We start from the raw sequence: 23,521 nt of genomic DNA, 5'->3' as shown, positions 1-23,521 counted from the left end.
GTGCTCAAGTTTTCCTTTGACCCACAGAGATCGTCTACCAATAGTTCTTGTGCTTAAATCCACCTGTTTCTCTTTACCTCTGCTGCCACTCCTAATCTAAGGCCAGACCGGTATTGTCTCTGCCTATATTACTACCAGAGCGGTCTCCTTGCTTCTATTTTTGACTTCCTTCCAAACCACAAAGTAGACAATATAATCCTCTAAAAAAGTAATTTGGATCAATGGCTGCCAAAATCACTAAATGAAAGGCTGAGAGGAACTGTATAAAGGATAGATCAGGCTGATAACACCTAAACCCACTGCTCAATATTAGGATCACAAAGAAAGACAATCAGACAGTGTATGCCTTCTGACAGAAATCCAAAATACCACACATGAAAATATGTACCAAACCCATTCTAATAAATTAAGACTTGATTCTGATCAAGCCATTAGAAAAATTTTCAATTTTGAGGAAATACAGGAGATAAACATTAAAAAGCAGAAATATAAAAGCACCATACAACACAATAAAAAAATCTAGTGTGCAGAAAGAATATTTAACAGATGTTTTTTTCTTCAATAAATAAATGGCAAGAGGAGAAAAAAGTGAGATAAATCCTATAGATGAATAGAACCTTAAGAGGTATATCAACCAATTGCAATGGTGAACTTTCTTCAAATACTGATTCGAAACAAACTGTAAAAAGATACTTATAAAACAACTGAGAAAATGTGAACACATTATTTGACACTAAGGGTTAAACTTTTAGGTGTGACAATGGTATTGTAACTGTCTTTCTAAAAGACACTTTATTTGATATACATGATGAGTACCATGTGCACATACACACACATTCTTAGTCCAGCAGGATAGCAGGGCTGGGAAAAGATGGGGTGGGGATATAGATGAATAAATAGTAGTCATAATTTCTTGAAACTGGATGATAAGTAGTAATGGAAATTCATTATAATACTATTTCTGGGTATGTTTGAAATGCTTCATTAAAAAATTATAATAATTTTAATCACTTTACTCCCTTGCTTAAAATCCTGCACTGGAATCTCAATAAAATAAAAGGGTAAAGAAAATAAGATGAGGGTGGAATATGTGAAATCAGCATCTAAAAGATCACAATGAATTCTTAAAAGATGCAAAAAAAGAAGGCACATTCCCTTTGCTCTGAACTGTCAAAAAAAAGAAAAAAAAAAAAAGAATGAACAGCTACTGAAGAATAACACCATTAACACCACAGTACACAGTAAAGCCACAACTTGTGATTCTCAGAAGCTAAAACAGCAGAGAATTTATCTACCTTGCAGAATAACAGAGAAGTGACTATTTCTAAGCCAGAAAGTACAGGGATGAGCACAAGGAGCAACTGAAAATCTACGGAATCGTTTTATTAAACTCTTTCCCATCCCCGATTCAGAGAGCACAACATTTTACACACAAATGTGCACATGTGCGCATACACACACAGGATTTTGTGGAAATGGAACCACGGAAAAGGGAAAAAGCAAGTTCTTGGACACATTTAAACTTTCATTTGTCAAAGTTAAAATTTAATAGAAGGATTAGGTGAGAAAGTCAAGGATATCTCCCAGAATATAGAATAAGAGAAAGACATAAAACTTGAAAGCGAAGGCAAAACATAAAAGACAGAGGATCAACCCAGGAAGTTCAATATCTGAATAACAATTAGGTAAGAAAAGACTAAACCAATAAAGGGGGAAAGCTTATGAAAAAATAATAGGAGAAAACTTCCCAGAGCTAAAGAAAATCACAAGCTTTCAGAAGTAAAGGAATCAAATAGTAAAAATTTAAAACACCTTCAATTTAAACTAAAATGAAACAATTTAGTAAAATTATTAGAAATGGAAAATTCAAGCACTTCAAAAATAAGACAATTGGCTATATTTTAATATTCACATGAAGATGCAGTGTTCTCAGCAGCACAACCTTAGTTAACTATTTTATTTATAAGAAATAAAGTCGGTTCTATACAAAGTTTAATAGAGGCCAAGATATTTGATAAAGTATCTTGAAATTTCTAGGTAGATATAACTGACTAGTTAAAAATATATTTGAAGACTTTTGCCCTTTTATTTAAAGGGGTCCTTTAAAAATTCAAGACTTTGAACAGTCCAATGAAGTAACGGGACAATCACAATTTAAACCATTATTTGGTATTAATGAAATTAAATAACACAGGCCATAATAGCCATAACATCAAACTAAATAATAAATGAGGCTCAGAATCAGGTTTATTTAGAACCTTTACAAAATTTAGTCATTTCAAGTACTTAAATTTTCAAGACAGTTTAGCCTATTGCAGCTGTAAGAACATCAATGTACTATTCTATATGTACAAAAAAAACCATGTAAACCTTTTCTTGAAGATTCAAGTTTATTAGCAACATCAGGTTTGAGGATATGTTAGTATTGGTGCCCAACCCCCTACAACCAAGGGGTAAATGAGACTGCCTTAGAAGGATCCTATTTATTCAAAGGTACAGTGTATGCACTTAGATGCCCTTAACACAGACCTAAAACACAGGACGGTTGTACAACACCTTCAATGGCTACAGCAGGAAGGTACCATAGGGTGACTTTATTTTAGTCATTGTCTATTTTCAATCTTAGTGCCCGCTACTTACTGCCTGTATTACTGCTAATGCCCAATCTTCTGTCTCTTGTAATTTACTTTTTCACCTTATAGACTTCTTTTCCCTCTATCAGTGTCCCTACGAGAAAAGTTAGCCTTCTTGCCAGTAAGTCAAATGGTTGCTTTCTTTCATTAATTTAAATTACCCAATCCTAGTGTATCACAAAGAATATTCAACAGCATGGAAGAAGAGAGATCTATTTAGTATTAATGTGTTGCTATTGTTCTATAAACAATTGTAAATCAAGATATATATACATCACACACCAAGTTATATATTAGTTTGATGTAGTCCCAGAAGGCTGGTCTCTAGAAAGCCATGGTTATATCATCACTTTTATATATACTTTTGAAGACTCATTTTTGGAATAATAGACTGTGTTGAAATGTTAAAAGTTTAGAAACAATCTATTTACAACAAAACCTTATTTCTTTCCAGCCACTCTGCAGCATAACAACAAAAGGCCAAATTCCTCTTGCCCGCTTTTTGAGGCAGACTGCAGGGCTCAGCACCACATAATAATCCTACAGGTTTTTAACTCTATCTGGTTTGATTGCCCAGAGTTACTGCATGATTATCCGACTACTTGGTTTAATACTCCTGGGTAAGGGTGAGGACAACTAAATTGAAAAGCCCCCCAAATGCACCCCCAATTCTTAAGTGAAAGCCATTATAGTGCTTCACAAACCCAAGTTTGCCTAGAAATAAAACTGCTAATGAAATCTTTCACATGGTCTTGAAGTTAAGCTTACATAACATATTCAATAGATAATAGATTAATAACTGGAATATATAAAAAGCAAGTATAAATAAACAACAACAAAAAAGGTCAAACAACCAAAAAGTTGGCTACAATGCTGAAAGGCATCTACAGAAAAGGAAATATAAATAACCAAACACATGAAGGTGATCAATCTTATCAGAAAGCATAGATGTTTATAAAGGGTGAGATATTTTTCAACCATCTGATAGACAAATTTTAATAATAACCAGAACTGAAAAGAATGTAGGACAGCAGACACTACTGGTGGGAGTGTATGTGGTAAAGCCTCTTTTGGAGAAAATTAGCTATACCTAACACAATTCTAAAATGAATGAAAACTTTGATTCAGAAATTCCATGTCCAGACTATTTTAAGAAATATATACGTGTGTGTATACACAAACACATGTGGTTTGTACAAAGGTGCTTATTTCAGAACCATTTAGAAAAATTATATAAACAAATTTGCATAGAAGACAAAATGGTTATGATATGTCTACATTATAGAATACTATGCAACTGTTTAAAAAAATGACGCAAAATAACACATGATGGTATTTTTTTAAAAAAGCTCCATCCCATACTGAGCAAACACAGCAAATGGCAAAATTACATTCAGAATGGTATCATTTATGTAAACACAGTCAAAGCAAAACCATATACTTTGATACTTAATATGTATGTAAAGGCACAGTAACAGGTAGAAAAAGACATGCTACATATTAATAAAAGTTCTCCTCTGTTTACACCTGGGCTCGGGGCTTGAAGGTGGTTTTGAAGGGATTTTTGCTTTACCTTCATTGTTTGAATTTTGAAAGGGAAATGACATTCATGTATTAAGTTCATAATTAAACAAAAAACATCAGGTAGGGGCAGTATAATCCATTTGTTTTATATGTTCATGTTTTATATGTTTACATGATTCCGGTACAGTGTATGTGCACTGGATGTGACAAAGACTAATATGCAGGAGTATATACCAAACTGTTAAGAACTATATAAATCCCAAGATAGCCTATTACTATATACATATCTTTGTTTAAATTTTTTAAAGGTATATATTTTTAAAGAAGATAATTAGCTGAAATGTTACCCTCTGATCTTTTTCAGAGGTTACTTTTTAAAAAATAATCAATATATTCCTAAACAGTCCAAATGTTATGTATTATTTGAAAAAAGAAAAACTAAGTAAATATAAAACTATAACCATTGAACCTAAAATGTTTAAGAAAGAAAATAAAATCTGAATATGGCCCACACCAAATGCAACATTTATGGTTATCCACAAATCACGTTTTTTTTAAAGGAAGAAACTTGGCAATGCCCTTAAGTATATGAGAACTTATTTGTTAATCCTGCTTTTGTCTTAAAAATTGGTAGTTGAAAAATTATTTTCTCATTTATTTCCATAAGATCATATAAAATTGTTACATAAATTCTTGGAACAAATCATAACGATATGCCAAACCAAATTTTCTATCAGATTTCCATTTAAATGTACATAATAGTTTAAATGACTGTCTACCAACACCATCATTTTGATGTATTTGTATCCTATCTCTCATGGCCCCTAGGGGAATTACTTCTTAGAAGAGTTCACTACATACATAGTCAAAGGAAGGCTGAAACTGTTAAGAGTTAAAACCTCCAGATATGGACCAGTCTTCCTTAAGAACCTAGCAAAAAAACACTCAAAACATTTTTGAGGAACCTCAGGTTTCTCTTCATACATATCTGTGATGTTGATGTGATTATAAAGTATATCTCTAGGCCTCATAACAAAAAAAGGTGTAATGAAAAAAGAAAAAAGCTCAAGTATTAAGTGTTATAATGGAAAATACCAAATGCACATTTGGGACCCTAGATTTGGTTCTGGTTTGCTTTCTGTGCCTGGATCTGGGACATATTGTCTCAGCAGGTCTCAGTTTCCCAATCTGTAAGATGGAAATACCAAAACACTCTGAACACTTCACAGAGTTCTTCACACCTGAGGAGTTAATATATATGAAGTATACAAAAGTGCTTTGGAGAACTGTTAGGCATTATAGAAATAATGTGTTTTAAAAATTATCCTTACCAAACTAAAACACAGGCAAAATCAATTTTTAATCAAATTATACCCTGTGCATAATCTTAAAAGGCTAAATATTTTCTAGAAAAATGTTGGGACACTGACAATTAACAATCATATGAATTAAAATAATGCCCATGGCAAGCCATTTTGCTTCTCTAAATATTTTATTTCCACAGAATTCTATTTGTGTCAAATACAACAGGAAGGATATCAAGCTAGCTAGTCAAACCTTCCTGCCAAAATCTGTCATTCCTCCAAAGGCAATGTTCTTCCTCTAAGCTTCTGCACATATTCCACGTTTCTTCCAATATCCCTTCGTATCTACCACCAAGACTGAAGCTTGCTTGGGTTGCAAGGTAAATTGTCACCTTATGCTTGCCACATCCCACACAGACACATCAAGTGAAAAAAAATGTCAAATGACATGCACACACATGCATAAATGCACACACAAGTGTACACACACACACAAACACACAAGTGTCCTTCATTCTTTAGGGAGAAATATATTTCTTACACAGCAAATGATCGTCACCTTAAAAGGAAGTGTATAACACAAGCAAAAGAAGAAAAATAAATCTTACTCACCATCTCCCATAGCCATTAGATGGTCCAGGGAGCTCTCTCAAACCAAGAGGTCAAATAGCACAGCAAATAAGTATAGCTCAGTGCCTGCGCCACTGGGCTCGGCCTGCAGCCTGCAGACACCCGGAGCACTGTGTGACCCAGGCCTCGCTGCAGCTCTGCACCGCAATAGCCAACAGCTGCTACTCCACTTCAAAATAAAAGTCTGGGGTCTTGCTGAAAACCCTCGTTTATTTAGCAGAGCCTAGAAGGACTTGATTAAGATTACTCTTTAGCTGCACATATGCTGTTGGATACAGGTTATGATGTTTCTCCTTGTACTGGCTGCCTGAAATTTAATCTAAGAAAAGCTCTGAGAGCCAATAAATGCCATCCCGCTGGGGGACTTTTAATGCAATCATCAAAACACAAGGCATGTGTTCAGCAATCATTTTCTGCTTCCCTAAAGATATCCATGTAATCAGTAGCAATCACATGATCTGATGGATTAACTGATTTGCGCCTTTTTAAAAAGGTTTTCATCCTTTTGTCGTTACCTTTTAATATTTACAACAGAAGATTGCTAGAAGTGCACAAACAGGAATAGCCCAGTTTCCATGATTAACTGCTCTCATTATGCAGGAAGCATTTCTGGCTGCCGTAAACAAATCACGTCAAAGGCAGCCCATCAAAGGCTGCTCTGTGTGCGGACAGCAGGGCCACACGGAACAAAGCTTGCTTCTGGTGGAGACAGAACCTAGCCAATGCGCAGCTGCAGGGGCGCAGAGCACCCTCTATCCAAGCTGCACAACCATCAGCACATTGTCAAGCTCTGAAGGAAGGCCCTGGAGCTCATGGTCACAAACAGACACATTTTAAAAATCAGCCAAAGAAAAGAGCTGCTTTGCTTTTCACCAAAGGGTATGTTATAAAAATATACAAAACTAGACTGGAAGTTATCTTATTGACTCATAGAAGCCAAATATTAAGGTAATTTCAAAGCCTTATTTCCAGGCTTTATTTTATTGCCAGCCTCCAAGAACAATTCTTTTCCTAGCAACTGTTTCAAACAGAGAAGCCAGAAAATACTTTACAATGATTGCATGGCCAAGACTGCATTAGGTCCTAAACACACACTCGACAAATAAGAATTATGCATAGTTTTTTTCACAGTGAAAGAGAAAAGGATTTGCAATTACAGCCACCAGCACTGTTAGTGTTTACATCCTTGGTTTGCACAGGAGACTGTCTAGAAAGCTCCATAACGACACCAGAGCCTGCCATAATCACAGGGGGCCTCCAACTTTCAGTCTTTTCTTTCCTACAGGGCTAGTGTTCCCTTCTTCTAGTCACGATCTGACAGATTTTAAATCCAGTTTTCTGCTAATAGCAGAGCTAATTCTACTGCACTTAGGGACTCTGCCTAACTTACTTTTATAATGTAACAAGTTGATTGAGTTCAAAAAACCATCAAATACTCTATAACTCACTTAATGACTGTCCAGATGACAACTTTTAGCTATAAAAAAGTTATATCACCTTTATAACAAATCCTTTGGTTTCTTATATTTAGTAAAATGATTTTTTTCATCACGAAACACTCTAAATCAATATGCTGTAAGATGTGTGATGTGTCATTTTTATGGTTTCAGGCAAAGACACACCAAAAAATTTTGTTTACCATAATAGTTTCTGGTCACAGAATATCAGGTGGAACAAATTTGAATTGCGTGCCATGTTTGGATAGACCCAAAATAATTTATTTTGCATAAATGCACCAAGTGAGGGAGAGAATAGTATCTTCAACAGCTCTTTGTGTGCCTGAACTATTTCCACAAGATTTCATGCTGAGCCTTTACTCTGTCCTAAAATGTTTTCCTGTTTCTATCACTTTATTTACAGTCTTAGTTTTAGTGTGCAATAAAAATGAATCAACAAAGGCCTGAAAATTTTGTGGGGAAAAATTGTGCAGAAATAAAGAAGAAGTTGAATTAAACTCCATGATATTATTTTATGTACAATTTCCCTTCAAATTATTACTTATAAAAATTTGTTTTCAGTATTCAATTGATATATTTTTCTACCTGGGAAAACTACTCAAGTATCATGGGCTGGGATGAAACACACCATAATTTTTCTCATTAATACTGGTGAAAATAATTTTTTCATCTAATGGTCTTTCGCTTGGCAGCAGGGTATTTAGGAATAATTTAAACTCATTAAACAAGGAGTAGTTATATTTCCTCCATTGCCAACTGTAACCACACTGTATATCCATTTATTTACTTGTTTATGATCTATCTCCATCACTAGATTATAGGCTCCTTAAGGGGAGAAATTTCATTATCTTCTTCCTGTTGTGACATGATCTAATTTACATTTTAAGAAGATCCCTATGATTTCTGAGTAGCAAATGGATTCCTGGGGGCAAACATGGAACAGAAGTCTACAGAAGTAGTCCAGGCAAAAGCTAAAGGAGATTTAGAGAGGATATTAGCAGTGGAGATGGAAAAAATAAGCAAATTTGGGATATGTTAGTATTTCAGAAGTAGAAATGTTTGATCAGTTAGAATAGGAAATCAAGTCAGGTTTCTAGCTTGAGCTGATGATGGTGCCACTGACTAAAACGGCTAAGACTGGAGAAGGAACAGATCTGAGGGGCAAGAAAAGATAACAGGGTTTCATTTTTGGACATAGTAAGCTTGAAATGCCTATTAGGCAGCCAAATGGGAATGTCATCAAGGCCACAGGCTACCAAGTCTAGACCTAACCCAAAGGAGAGATGAATGATGGCTAGAACTACATACTGGGAATCATTAGCAAAAAGTTATCATTTAAAGCCTTTGGCTGGGGTTGGATCACTAAGAAAGAGAGAATAAAAACAGGGAAGAGGAGGCCTGGGCCCTGGGATTTTCCAACGTGATAAATAGGTTTCCTTCTTCTAGCATTCTCTTGTTAATTAATTCATTAAGGAATTTTTCAGTGACAGCATATTATCATCAAAAACATTATGACCAATATGACTTTAACTTTCACATTTGACCATACTCGCAATATTCAGACTGTAATCATCAATGCAAACAATCTTTAAAAAAAAAAAATGCCAGAGACTAACTCTGAACCTCCCTGTTTATGGAGTGATAAACAAAAGAAAAAGGAAGGGGAACTAAAGAATAAGAAACAAAAAAGCTCTATTTTGAAGGTAACAGAAATAATGTCACAAAATACAAGAATAACAGTGCTTTCGAAACAAACCATACCCAAGCAATGAATACCTTAGATTTTGTAAGTATTCTACGTTTTTTCCTTAGAGTTGTAACTACTTAGTCTGAAATACACAAACGATCATGTTATGAAAACACACAAGTTCAAGCATCTTGTCAAATCTCTTCCTACTGTTTCTGGTTTCTACAGAAATTGACAGAGGTAATTGCTAGAAAAATAAGGAGAAGATACTTAAAACACTTTCTATTCAGAGAAGTGAAGTGAGAATCTTCTGGCATTCAAGGTGAGGATTGGTAGCACTGAAGTCAATTTATGCTTCTGGAACTAAGTTTAGATGTGGGTAAACACAATCTTTCTAACACTCACTTACTCCATCTGACTTCCTGCAACACATCCTCAGTCCTGGTTTAACCCAAAGAACAGTAACTAAATTATATTAGTAACTAGTTTTCCTATTATTTGACTATAAATTCACACACCAAATTTTTACTCCAACATCATTTATATTACTAAACTAACCACACTCTCTTTAATATGAAACTACTTTACTAGGTGGAAAAGCAACCTATATTATCTTTGGAAATAGAATATATTCTTTACATATATGGCTAATTAACATTTAAAGTCTCAAGTGTAGGTAAATGCTACCCAACAAAGCTAAACATAATTTATCAACTTTACGAAAAGGAGAGGAACCACAAAAATCAAGTCAGTACCAGATACTAACTCCAAACCTCCCTGAATTCCAACTTGGTCTCATTCTACTTAAGCCCAAGGTGATTATGCTAGTGAAGTTCCTGTGTATGAGTCTCTTGATCGGTATTATCCCTTATAGTCTGTACACAGATATAACAGAACCCATCAACCCCACAATTTCTATTAAAGACAACTAAGTAAAACAATTATTCTAGGTATAAAAACACATTTTACGCATGGAAAATGGAGGGCAAGAGGGTCATCATACCTCAACCCAGAAGACACAAAAAACAAGGCAGTATCACCAAAAAAAAAAAAAAAAAAAAAAAAAAAAGAGAGAACAGTATCATTTTACACAACGGACCCACTATTAAATTTCCACTCACTCCAAAAGAATCAGAGGATAGATAATTATCAGCAGGATGTAAATATTTTGTTATTATGTCTCAACTAAGTTTTTCAAGCCACAAAATCAACTATTTTGAATCAGTGATATAATACATTTTAGTGCCTAAAACTTTGCTAAATAGTCTCAGAAATGTTTGAGAGCTTAATTACTCTTACCTTTGCAGACACTCAAAATCATACCGCCTGAACTTTGCACTTCATCAAATTTGGCAAATATCATTTCTAATCTGGGAATAAAGAATAAATTGGGTTTGTTTGATTTTTTTTTTAACATACAGATTAAACAGAAACAATTTCCTTCACCATTCCCTTAGAAAAAGCAATTGTAGGGATTCAGCTAGTTTTCTATATAACTCTCTTTCACAATTAACTCACTGAAAGAAGACACAAAACCCATCTCTTTTCAGTTGAAAGAAGTCAAATATAGGTAGGACTCTACATATTTGCAGGTAAGTTTGTGAAAAGACAATTTTTACACAAAGCAGTTTCTCATGTTTCATCATAAAATCATTTCTCCAAATCCATCAAAAATATCCTAGTTTCAACCTCATAATAAGTCTACTCAGTCACCAAGACATCTTTTAAAGGCGCATAAAAATCATGCCAAAGTAACTTAAGGCAAACGTAAAAACAATAAAATATAAAATATCAAAAACTAAAGAGATGGCTAATATCACTGATAATCTGATGCTATCCCTGATGCTATTCACAAAGACTATTTTCACACAACACCAATTCCACTGGTGCTTCTAATTTTATATTCAGGATAATTACACCTTCTGCACTTCTGCTATCACTTTTCTTAGTTAAAAATGTGTTTATTACAAAAGTAATGTACATTCATTATAAAAGAAAATTAGGAAATATAAATAGGAACAAAGAAAAAACCACATTTCTATCAGAGAATGTATTTATTAACTGTATCCTTTCTGATACTTTTATATTCATATACAAATTTTCTTCAGAGTGAAATGGGATAACACTGACAGCACTTTTTTTTTAGTTTGCTTTTCTTTCCCTTGCCAATATATTGTGCTATGATTCATTCTTAAATTTGTGACTTAGAGAACTGGGGAAGAGAGGAGGGTCACTGACATATTGCCTTTAGTTGCCAAATGTTCTTCTCTGACTTACCCACCTATATCTGTCACAATTTCATTTCCTAAAACTTTACTTAAGCCTTGGTCCTCATCGTGGTCATTTCTTACCAGTAAATTAAAGGTACAGATACTTTTTGAAATAAATTATTGGCTTATTTCAGTAAGAACTAAATTTTTTTTTAGTTGAAATCTCCTAGGAATTCATTATAATAGGATTTCTAAACCTTAACATCACCTCCTACTTCCAATAAATTCAACAAATACAACTATTTACATATTGAAAGCATTTCAGTTCAAAGATACAGGTCTCTTTATCCTACAGAGTAGTATATTCTGGAGGGTTGGACAAACACCAAGCAGGTTGCCCAGACACAAGACGTGGACATAAGATAGAAGGAAGCATTGGAATTGGAGGCTGGAACCTCAGAAAGGAGGCTGGGCATGGTGGCTCATGCCTATAATCCCAACGCTTTGGGAGGCCAAGCAGGGCAGATCACCTGCGCACAGGAGTTCAAGACCACCCTGGCCAACATGGCAAAACACACGTCCCTACCAAAAATACAAAAATCAGCTGGGTGTGGTGGCACACATTTGTGGTCCCAGCTACTAGGGAGGCTGAGGCACAATAATCGCTTGAACCTGGGAGACAGAAGTTGCAGTGAGCCGAGATCCTGACACTGCACACTCCAGTCTGGGTGACAGAGCGAGATTTTGTCTCAAAAAAAAAAAAAAAAAAAAGAAAGAAAGGAGAGGATTTCGGAGAGCTGTTTGAGAAAAAGCAGAACAAGACATGAAGGGGCATAACATTTGGCTATAGATTAGAAGAACAGGAGTAAAAAATTTAGGACAGAAAGCTCAGAAAGAGAAGTGGGTTGGCTAGGAATTAAGGTAAGGCAGATAATACATGGAGACAGGAATCTAGATGAAAGCAGCTTTAGTGGAAGAGGGGTCAAATATAATATGAATATGAGAGAGAGGAGGGGAGGGGAAAAGAAGAAAAAGGGGCCAGAGTAGAAGGTATCATCCAAAGGTCTTTTGGGACTGGGTTGGGCTAAGAAAGACACACAGAGTAGATGATTACCTCACAGCATTAACCTTGCTGCCAGCTCTTCAGTCACCCTATACACTCTTCCTATGACTGTTCTACTCTCTCTTCTCAGTCACTCTTTCCTTCTAATGATTCTCACTTTACCAACTTTCAAGTAAAATTAACATCTGACTTTTGTTTGGTATTTATTAAAAATATTTTAGTCACCTGTTCAAAATTTTATAAAGGATAAGTTCATAACTCATCTTTAAAGCAAACAAAATAGCAAACACAGTATAATTTTCTATGTGGCCCTCAGTGAATCCCTCCAACCCCATCATTAAACTCTATACACTTATTTTAGAAAAACAAACGCATTTATAATAGATGATTATTATACATATAATTTGGTGAAAAAAGGAAGAAATAAACAATTTAAGAGCAGAAAGAACAGCCTAAGATATTTTAAGTAATTCAGGGGAAGAAATTAGGAAATTCAATGGAAGAAAAATACAACAGAGACTGGATTGTCCAAAAGATTATAAACACAATTTAAGAGGCCTACAAAGCTCTAGGAAGGTTCTGACTTAGGATAAGGATAGAGGCCAGTAAAGCATTAGGAAGGTTCTAACTCATAGAGTAAAGAGGACAGAATTAGAAAAGCAACTCTAACCAAAGTCCAGACTTAAAAGTTTAGAATAAGAATAGTAAATCCCAAGTATAACATGAAAGAGACAATTAGGTAGCTCAGATTTTATCTTTTTAAAATAACAGTATTATTGAGATAAAATTCAGTACCATACAAACTGTACAATATAATGATTTTTAGTATATCTGCAGAGTTGTGCAACCAAATAATCCATTTTAGAACATTTTCATCACCCCAAAAAATAACCACATACCCATTGCAATCATTCCCCATTTACCCTGATCTCTCCAGTCCTAGGCAAACACTAATCTACTTCCTTTCTCTAAAGATTATATCTAGCCTATGAGTTGCCATATCTGGCCATTTCATATAAATGGAATCATACAATATGTGGCCTTTTGTGACTGGCTTCTTTCATGAATGTTTTCAAGGTTGATGCATAACGTATCAGTCATCCCTGTTGTGACCAAATAATATTCCATCGTATGGATTTACCACATTTTGTTTATCTATTCACCAAGTAATGGACATATGTAGATGTGGGGTGTCTCTATTTTTTGGCTATTATAAATAACGCTATTATGAACACCTGTGTGTAGGTTTTTGTGAGGAATGTTTTCATATCACTTGCATATACAGCTAGGAATGGAATTACTAGGTTACATGATAATTCTATGTTTGACATTTTGAGGAATTACAAACTGTTTCCAAAGTTGCTGCATCATTTTACATTCCCAATGTAAAATGTATGAGGGTTCCAATTGCTCTACATCCTCATCAATATTTGTTAATGTCTATCATTTTTGTCTATCAGTTTTTACTTTAGTCATCCTGGGGGCGTATAATAGTTTTGATCTGTATTTCCCTCACGGTTAAATGGTGTTAAACATCTTTTTATGTCGTAGTGCCATCTGTATATTCTTTCTGAAGAAATTCAAATATTTTGTCTGTTTTAAAAATTGGGTTATCTGTCCTTTTACTATTGAGTTGTAAAGAGCCCTTTATAACAGTCAAGATACGTGTCTTATAAGATATTTGATTTTGGCCAGGTACGGTGGCTCATGCCTGTAATCCCAGCACTTTGGGAGGCCGAGGCAGGCGGATCACTTGCAGTCAAAGGTTAAAGACCAGCCTGGACAACATGGTGAAACCCCATCTGTACTGAAAATACAAAACGTAGCCGGGTATGGTTGTATGCACCTATAATCCTAGCTACTCAGTAGGCTGAGGCAGGAGAATTGCTTGAAGGGAGGTGGAGGTTGCAGTGAGCTGAGATCGTGTCACTGCACTCCAGCTTGGGTGACAGAGTGAGACTATCTCAAAAAATAAAAAAATAAATAAATAAAAGATATTTGATTTGCAAGTATTTACTCCCATAATATAAGTTTTCTTTTACTTTCTTGATGGCGTTCCTTGAAGCATAAGTTTTTAATTTTGATGATATCCAATTTATCTATTTTTCTCCATTGGTTACTTGTGTTTTGGTGTTGTATCTAATAAACCACTGCCTAGTGCTTTCTAAGAGTTTTATTATTTTGGCTCTTACATTTGGTTGTATGATCCATTTTGAGTTAATTTTTGGGTGTGGAGTGAGGAAGAGTTGCAACTTCATTCTTTTGTATGGGGATATCCAGTTTATAAAGCACCACTGTTGAAAACACTATTCTTTCCTGCTCTATTAAATGGTCTTGGCACCTCTGACAAAAATCAACAGACCAAAAATATGAGTTTATTTCAGTATAGTTCCATTGATCTATATCTAGTTTTATGCTAGTACCATACTACCAGAACTTACCTTTTAAAAAATATCTGATAGAAAAAAATTGTTTAATTATTATTTTAAAACTATTTGACTTCACTGGGCGCAGTGGCCCACACCTGTAATCCCAGCACTTTGGGAGGCTGAAGCAGGCAAATCACAAGGTCAGGAGTTTGAGACCAGCCTGGCCAACATAGTGAAACCCCATCTCTACTAAAAGTACAAAAAATTAGCCGGGTGTGGTAGCAGGGGCCTGTAATCCCAGCTACTTGGGAGGCTGAGGCAGGACAATCACTTGAACCCAGGAGGCGGAGGTTGCAGTGAGCTGAGATCGTGCCATTGCACTCCGGCTCGGGTGACAGTGTGAGACTCCAACTCAAAAAAACAAAACAAAACAAAACAAAACAAAAAACTATTTGACTTAATGTCTTTACGAACCATACTTAAGTTTAGTTGTTTTAACAAAGAAGAATGGTTCTAATACAAATTTAAGAGTGGGCAAAAACAAACTTTAACCTTAGAGGGCTATATCCAACAGAAAATTTGGAAACCATAAAGGGAGCAGTATTTGAGAATCAAAACTATGCCTTCTAAACATTAAAGTTAGAATTTGATCACTATAACAAAAGAATACTTGTTTCAAATGAATGTAATATTCAGTATAAACTCTTGAGAATATATGGTAGTGGAAAAAGGGAAATAGTGGAACAATAGTCTGAAGAAAGGTGTAAACCAAAATTAATCTATGCTTTAACTTACAGAAGTTTAAGATCTGTTTAATATGTGTTGTTATTTTGAGGATTCGAAATATTACCTATAAAATAATGAGGCCATAGGCGTCAAGAATAGAAAACACTCTGCATGTCTGAAAAGCAAAGCTCATGTACCCATACAGAGTCCTCCATTGCCTACTACCTGCTAAAGAAGCATCACCAAGGAGAATGACACAAGCACAGCATGGAAGAAAGAACAATGGACTGTGTGTCAGGAAGCCATCAACCTCTTACTGACTAGCTGTCACTGCTCTGGGTCTCAGAGTCTTCATCTGCCAAGTGACTACCCAGTTCGAAGAGGGAGAAATGGTAAGAACGGCTAGGGGTAATAAGTCATTGGCCTATTTCAGTAAGAACATTAAAGTATTAGCTACCTGCATATGATAAAACCCCTATGAGGTTAATTCTGATGAGAGGGAAATCAAATAAAGAGTTTCCTCTAACAAGTAACATTAGTAACAAAAGATATAAATCAAGAAGAAAGGAAAATTATAGGTCAACATCATTTTGAGCACAGATGCAAAAATTCTAAGCACATATGTGCACACTTAATTTATAACAAAATTAGAAATGAAAGATGTTTTCAATAAGTGGTGTTGGGTCAAGTGAGTATCCACATGAAGAAAATTTTTACCTGAAGTCTTTTATCATTGCATTTGCCAACAAACAAACAAACAAATCCAAGTGGATTATAGATCTAAATGTGAATAAAACTTTAAGACAATTACATACAAGAATGTCTTCATACATTAGGGTAAACAAAGATTTCATAAACGGGGCACAGAAATTTCTACTCATAAAGAAAATGACCAAGAACTACATTAAAATTAAGAACTTATGTACATCAAAAGGTATCACCAAGAAAGTACAAATGCAAGTCACAGAGTGAGAGAAGATAGTTGAAGCATATAGCATTGACAATGGCTTGTATACAGAACATATAAAAAAGTTCTACAAATCAAGTTTTTAAAAAGAGAACTCAATTAAAAAAAAAAATGGGCAAGAGGCCTGAAAAGAACACCACAAAAGAAGACATCCAAATGGCTGATAAACAGATTAAATGGTGCTCCTCTCTATTTGTAATCAGAAAAATTGCATGTTACAACCACAATGAAACACCACACCCACTAAAAACCTAAAATTAGTAAAAATAAGCCTAACAATACAAAAATATGTAGAATAATGGAAACTTGCAAACAGTACCAGTGATAATATAAATGGGATACAACCACTCTGGAAAACTGTCCATATCAACTAAATGCCTCCAAAAGAATGAATTAGTATGTACACCACAAAGCATATACAAGAAAGTTATTCGCAGCATACTCATAAAAACCGTAAACCAAAAACAATGCAAATGTCCATCTACAGTTTGGATTCATAGTCTATTCATACAATGGAAAACTATAAGGCTATCAAAATGAACTGTAGCTGGATCCAACAACCCAAAAGAATCTATACACACACACACACACATATATACACGCACACATATATATATACACACACACACGTAAAAAACATAATCTTAACAGAAAGAAGTCAAACAAAAAAGTATATGATTCTATTAATATAAAATTCAGAAACAGGCAAAACTAAACTATGGCGTTAGAAGTCAGGATTGTGGTTACTTTTAGGAAGAGAAGAGGTAAACATTTAAAAGGATTTGAAGTGGCTTCTGGGATGTTGTAATGTTCTACTTCATCTGTGTGGTGGATACATGCATGTATTCACTTTGCTATAATTTATAGAATTGTATACTAATGATTCGTGCACTTTTCTGTATGGAGTTCCTACCTGAATAAACATTTAAAATATTTTTTTAAAAAGTAATTCCCGCCTCTGATTTCCATATGTAAGAAGCCTGGAAAGTTGCTACTCAGCCCTAACAACAAGTAAAAAGTTAAACAAACTACAAAATCAACAACTCTTCTTAGATCTGTAAGAAAAGTGAGGTCACAGGGGAAACCGCCGCACTAAAAATCAGAGATGGGGAGATGAAAACAGAGAATCACAACTTACCAGAGCATAACCCATCAGTAGAAACCTCTGTGAAAACCAGTGCCAAGGTAGGAAAACCTGACCTGTAGTTAACAAATTGCTGGAGGCTCAGAGTGGACAACTCTTGAGCGTTAAAAACTCAGTCATGGTGGTGCAGAGGGAGATCACACTTTTTGAGTTTTACCTCCAGGAGTTCAACTTGGTTTTCAGAGTGAGTATCAATGCAAAATCCTATCATGTTTCCAGAAGGGAGAACCGAAAAAGAACCATTTTGAAATACGTAAGTGTATTCTGTTCTCCTTAACAATGTCTGACCTTAAGTGAAACTATTTAATTAGACTTCATCTGCTGGGGTTTTATCAGAGCCTAACTGACCTAGGAAAATACCCATCTCCTGTTGCTCTAGTTTTCCATGTGGAGAAATGGAAATCCCGAACTCCAGTCTCCTACACCCTTCCATATGAAAAAAAGGGAAATATATGATTCCAGCCCACTCTAGCTAGCCATCCTGTCCCACCTAAGCGAGAGGAGGCGGGAAACACTTAGGAACATTTGTGAAGTTCACAATCCAGAGACAGAGGCTCACTAAAAGAGACCTACTCATAGGACTATAGAACACTTCCTCTCCCATACCTTACCAACACATTACTAAACGCCTGTTTCAAGTAGTTCCTTTTACCTGATACATCATGTCCAACTATTAAAAAAAATTACATGGCATTATAAAAGACAAAAAAAAAGAGAGAGCAAGTATCAGAACCAGACCCAGATATGGAAGATATATTGGAATTACCGGACCAGGAATTTTTTTAAAACTATGATTAATAGCTAAGGGCTCCAAAGAATGAGGCAGATAGCATGCCAAAAAGGAAAAAAAAAAAAAAATAGGTAAGAAGAGAGAAAGAAATTCTAACAAAGTACCAAAAAAAAAAAAAAAAAAAAAAAACTGGAGATGAAAAACTTAATAAAATTAAAGAATGTCCTTATTGGGCTTATTACTTAGACTGCACACTGATGTATCTCTGGGCTTGAGGAAATCTCAATAGAATTCTCCAAAACTGAAAAAGCAAAGAAAAAAGAGATTGGAAAACAAAACAGAAGAGACGATCCAAGAACTGTGGGGCATCTATAAAAGATGTAACATACATGTTAATGGGGATAATAGAACAAGAAAGAACAGAAAAAGTATTTGAAAAAAAGTATTTGAAACAATAATCACTGAGAATTTCCCAAATTAATGCCAGATACCAAACCACAGATCCAGGAAGCTCAGAGAACACCAAGCAGAACAAATGACAGAAGAACTACACTTACACATATCATATTCAAACTATAGTAAATCAAAAATAAAGAAAAAAATTCTCAAAGTAACCAGAGGGAAAAAAAAACACTGCCTATAGAGGAGCAAAGATAAAAACTATATCCCACTTCTCCTTGTGCAAGCAAGAAGAAAGTGAAGTAAAATATTTAAAGAATATTGACAGAAAAAACACACTAATCTACAATTCTTTTTAGTTTTCTTTTCTACCAATCTAGAATTCTATACCCAGTAAAATTATCCTTTAAAAGTAAAGAAGAAATAAAGACTTTCTCGAAAAAAGATTGAAGGAATTTGTTGCCAGTAGTAATGCTTGCAAGAAATGTTAAAAAGGAGTTCTTTAGAGAGAAGGAAAATGATACAGGTCAAAAACTCAGATCTACATAAAGGTATAACTCTAACGAAATGAGTGTAAGACTTTAAGAGGAAAAGTACAAAGCTCTGATGCAAGAAACCAAAAAAGAAGAAATAAATTGAGACATATTCCACATTCATGGATAGGAAGGCTCGGTATTTTCAAGATGTCAGTTCTTCCCAACTTGATCTATGGATTCAATGCAATTCCAATCAACATTCCAGCCAAGTTGTTTTGTGGATAACAACAAAGCAATTTTAAAATTTATAGGGAGAGGCAAAAGATCTAGAATAGCTAACACACTATTAAAGGAAAAGAACAAATTTGGAAGATTGACACTACCTAACTTCCAAAACTACGGGCAGTGTAGTATTAGTGAAAGAACAGACAAATGGATCAATGGAACAGAATAGAAAGCCCAGAAAGAGAACCATATAAATATGATAAAAATGATCTTTGGAAAAGGGACAAAGTCAATATAATGAAGAAAAGACAGTTTCTTCAAAAAACTGTGCTAGGTCAACTGGACATTCACAAACAAAAACATGAATCTAGATACAGACCTACATCCTTCCCAAAAATTAATTCAAATGGATCACAGAACTAAATATAAAAAGCAAAACTATGAAACTATTAGAAGATAACATAGGAGAAAATCCAATTGACCTTTGGTTTTGTGACGACTTTTTAAATACAACACCAAAAGCATGAATCATGAAAGAAATAACTGGTAAGTTGAACTTCATTAAAATTAAAACTTTCTTCTCTTTGAAAGACACCATCAAGAGAATGAGAAGACAAGCCACAGCGTGGGAGAAAATATTTGCAAAAGACATATCTGTTAAAGGACTGCTTCCCAAAATAAAAAAAGAACTCTTAAAACTCAACAATATGAAAGTTAACAATCCATTTTAAATAAGGGCAAAAGATCTGAACAAACATCTCACCAGAGAAGATATACAGATGGCAAACAAGCATACAAAAAGGTACTCCAAATCATAGGTCATCAGGGAAATGCAAAATTAAAACATGATACCACTAAATACCTGTTAAAATGGCCAAAACCCAAAACACTGACAAGATCAAATCCTGGCGAGAATGTGAAGCAATAGGAACTCTCCTTCACTGCTAGTGGGAATACAAAATGGTACAAGCACTTTGGAAGACAGTCTGGCAACTTCTTACAAAATTAAACATACTCTTACCATGCATCACAGTGATTGCATTCTTTGGTATTTACCCAAAGGAGACAAAAATGTATGTCCACACAAAGCCTGCAAACTCACATTTTTAGCAGTTTTGTTCGTAATTGCCAAAACTTGGAAGCAAATTAGATGTCCCACAGTAGAATGGAAAAACTGTGGTACTTCCAGATAATGGAAAAGTTTTCAACCCTAAAAAGAAATGAGCTATCAAGCCATGAAAAGTCATGGAGAAAACTTAAAATATGTATTATTAAGTGAAAGAAGCCAATTTGAAAAAGCTACATACTGTATGAATGTAACTATATGGAGACAGTAAAAAGATGAATGTTGCCAAGGGTTAGATAAGGGAGGGATAAACAGGTGAAACATTACGGATTTTCAAGGCAGTAAAACTATTCTGTATGATACTACAATAGTGGACGCGTCATTATACATCCATCCAAACCCATAAAATATACAACACCAAGGGTCACCCCTAGTGCAAACTATAATCTTTGGGTGATAATGATATGTCAATGTAGGTTCATCAATTATAACAAATGTACCACTCTGTCGAGGAATATTGATAATGGGAGAGGCTAGGCATGTATAGGGACAGAGTATACTGGAAATCTCTGTACCTTCACTTAATTTTACTGTGAACCTAAAAGTGCTCTAAAAATAAAGTCTAGCCAGGCATAGTGGTTCATGCCTATAATCCCAGAACTTTGGGAGGCTGAGGCAGGAGAATTGCTTGAGCCCAGAAGTTAAAGCCCAGCCTGGACAACACAGGGAGACCCTGTCTCTACAAAAAAATTTTAAAAATTAGCCAGGTGTTGTGGTGTGCATCTGTAGTCCCAGCTACTCAGCAGGCTGAAGTGGGAGGATTGCTTGGTGCCAAGAGGTTGAGGCTGCAGTGAACCGTGGTCACACCACTGCATTCCAGCCTGGGCAGGAGTAAGAGCTTGTCTCGAAAAAATTAAATTAAAATCTATTTAAGAATAATAAAGCTAGGTGCAGTGGCTCACGCCTGTAATCCCAGCACTTTGGGAGGCCGAGGCAGGCGGATCACGAGGTCAGGAGTTTGAGACCAGCCTGACCAACATGGTGAAACCCCGTACAAAAATTAGCTGGGCGTGGTGGCATGTGCCTGTAATCCCAGCTACTCAGGAGGCTGAGGCAGGAGAATTGCTTGAACCCGGGAGGCAGAGGTTGCAGTGGGCCGAGATCACACCACTGCACTCCAGCCTGGGTGACAGAGCGAGATTCCATCTCAAAAAAATAAATAAATAAAATAAAAAAAAATAAAGTAATTTCAATATAAATTTAGAAAAGACATAATGTATACATACACACACACACACACACACACACACAAATACATATGTTAACATCACTTCTTTCTTTCATCCATAAAATGATGTAGAATTTACTCAAATGGAATTCTTGTTAGCTCTGGAAGTAGAAAATGAATAGATTATCAAGTCAACAAAAAGCTTATTTCTGAGACAATCTTATTACCAGCAAATAATTGGTACTGGCAAACAACTGCTGCTAAGAGAGACAACCAAATATAATGAGACACATCATACCAGAACACATCACCACCTATAAAGCAGCCTTGCTCTTCCTGACATCCCCCCACCAAATATCTGTTGAAATCTCTAGATTTAACTACACAATTTCAGGATATGAAGAGAAAATAACATGTTAAACTATACCACAGGAAAAGAATAGGCAAACTCCAGAATGGTTTGGGAAACTTCACAGAATAAACTGTCAGCTTATTCAACAAATAAAACACAAGGATAAAAGAGTGTTGGAGTACATAAAGGTTTTAAAAGACTTAACGAAACATAACATATAGACTTTATTTGGACCCTGATTCAACAAACTGTTAAAAGCACATACATACTACTATGGTTTGAATTTGATCCCTCCAAGCTTCAAGCTGAAATCTGATCTCCAATGTTGGAGGTGAGACCTAATGGGAGGTGTTTGGGTCATGGGTGTGGATCCTTCATGAACAGATTAATGTCCTGTCCTCCCTGGGGCAGGGAAGAGTGAATGAGTTCTCCCTAGGTTAGTTCCTAGGAGAGCTGGTTGGTAAAAAGAGCCTGACTCTTGTTCTCTAGTTTCCTCTCTGGCCAGGTGATCTCTGCAAACACCACCTCCTCATCGCTTTCCACTGTGAATAGAAGCAGTGAGAGGCCCTCACCAGAAGCCTAGCAAATGCTGGCAGGAAGCTTCTTGTATAGCCCCTGAATCATGAGCCAAATAAACATCTTTTTTTTATAAATTACCTAGCTTCAGATATTCCTTTACAGCAACACAAAACAGATTAAGACACACACTTATGATATTTATGAAACAACTGGAAATTTGAACCCTAACTACATATTTGATATTATAGAATTATATGAAAAAAAACTTTATAGAGTGTGATGATGGCATTGTTGTGACTGACGAAAATTTTTTTCTTTTAAAAATATATTGAAATATTTACAAGTGAAATGTTATAACTTGGACTTGCTTCAACATAATACAGCACAAGGGTAAGCAGTCTAGGGTATAACACAAAAAACTGGATACACACTGATAATTGTTCAAACCAAGTAATAGGTAAATGAAGGTTCATTATTTTATTCCATCTACTTGAGTATTTGTCTGAAATGCTAAATACCCTAATAAAGTTTTAAAAAATTCCTTTAGTGAATGCCCTTAAATTTTCATTATGAAGAAAAAGAAATACTTTAATACAAATATCCTTAATAAAAGTATATAAACTGACAAGCAGTAAAGAAAAAAAGCCATTGAAAAATATTTTCTGATACACTAGAAGATTACCAGCAGGTTCTTTAGTGATCTAATGCCACACTACTCACATATTCTTGATTTCCTTTTTATTTGAACAGGTTTTAAGAGTAGTGACTAATTTAAAAAAAAAAAAGTCAGTTGTTTGGCTAGAAGTAAGGAT

At 35.1% G+C, this 23,521-nt stretch overlaps 1 protein-coding gene across 32 annotated transcripts in view; it reads right to left on the bottom strand.

The window, feature by feature from the left end:
• Nucleotides 1-23,521, bottom strand: part of CLASP2 (cytoplasmic linker associated protein 2) — a 222,561-nt gene that overhangs the window by 161,674 nt on the left and 37,366 nt on the right. For 29 of the 32 annotated variants that reach the window (XM_030812195.1, XM_003256835.4, XM_030812207.1 and 26 more), the window contains exon 7: nucleotides 10,535-10,605. In XM_030812195.1, the coding sequence (XP_030668055.1) occupies nucleotides 10,535-10,605 (71 nt within the window). Of the gene's footprint in view, nucleotides 1-6,073; nucleotides 6,780-10,534; nucleotides 10,606-23,521 lie in introns of those variants that run through there. The other 3 variants (XM_030812211.1, XM_030812212.1, XM_004087929.3) reach the window with 2 other exon arrangements.

Source organism: Nomascus leucogenys, chromosome 4, assembly GCF_006542625.1.
Source record: "Nomascus leucogenys isolate Asia chromosome 4, Asia_NLE_v1, whole genome shotgun sequence".
Taxonomy (NCBI): domain Eukaryota; kingdom Metazoa; phylum Chordata; class Mammalia; order Primates; family Hylobatidae; genus Nomascus; species Nomascus leucogenys.
Note: the sequence above shows the minus strand (reverse complement) of the source record. Positions and strands in the feature narration are given on the sequence as shown.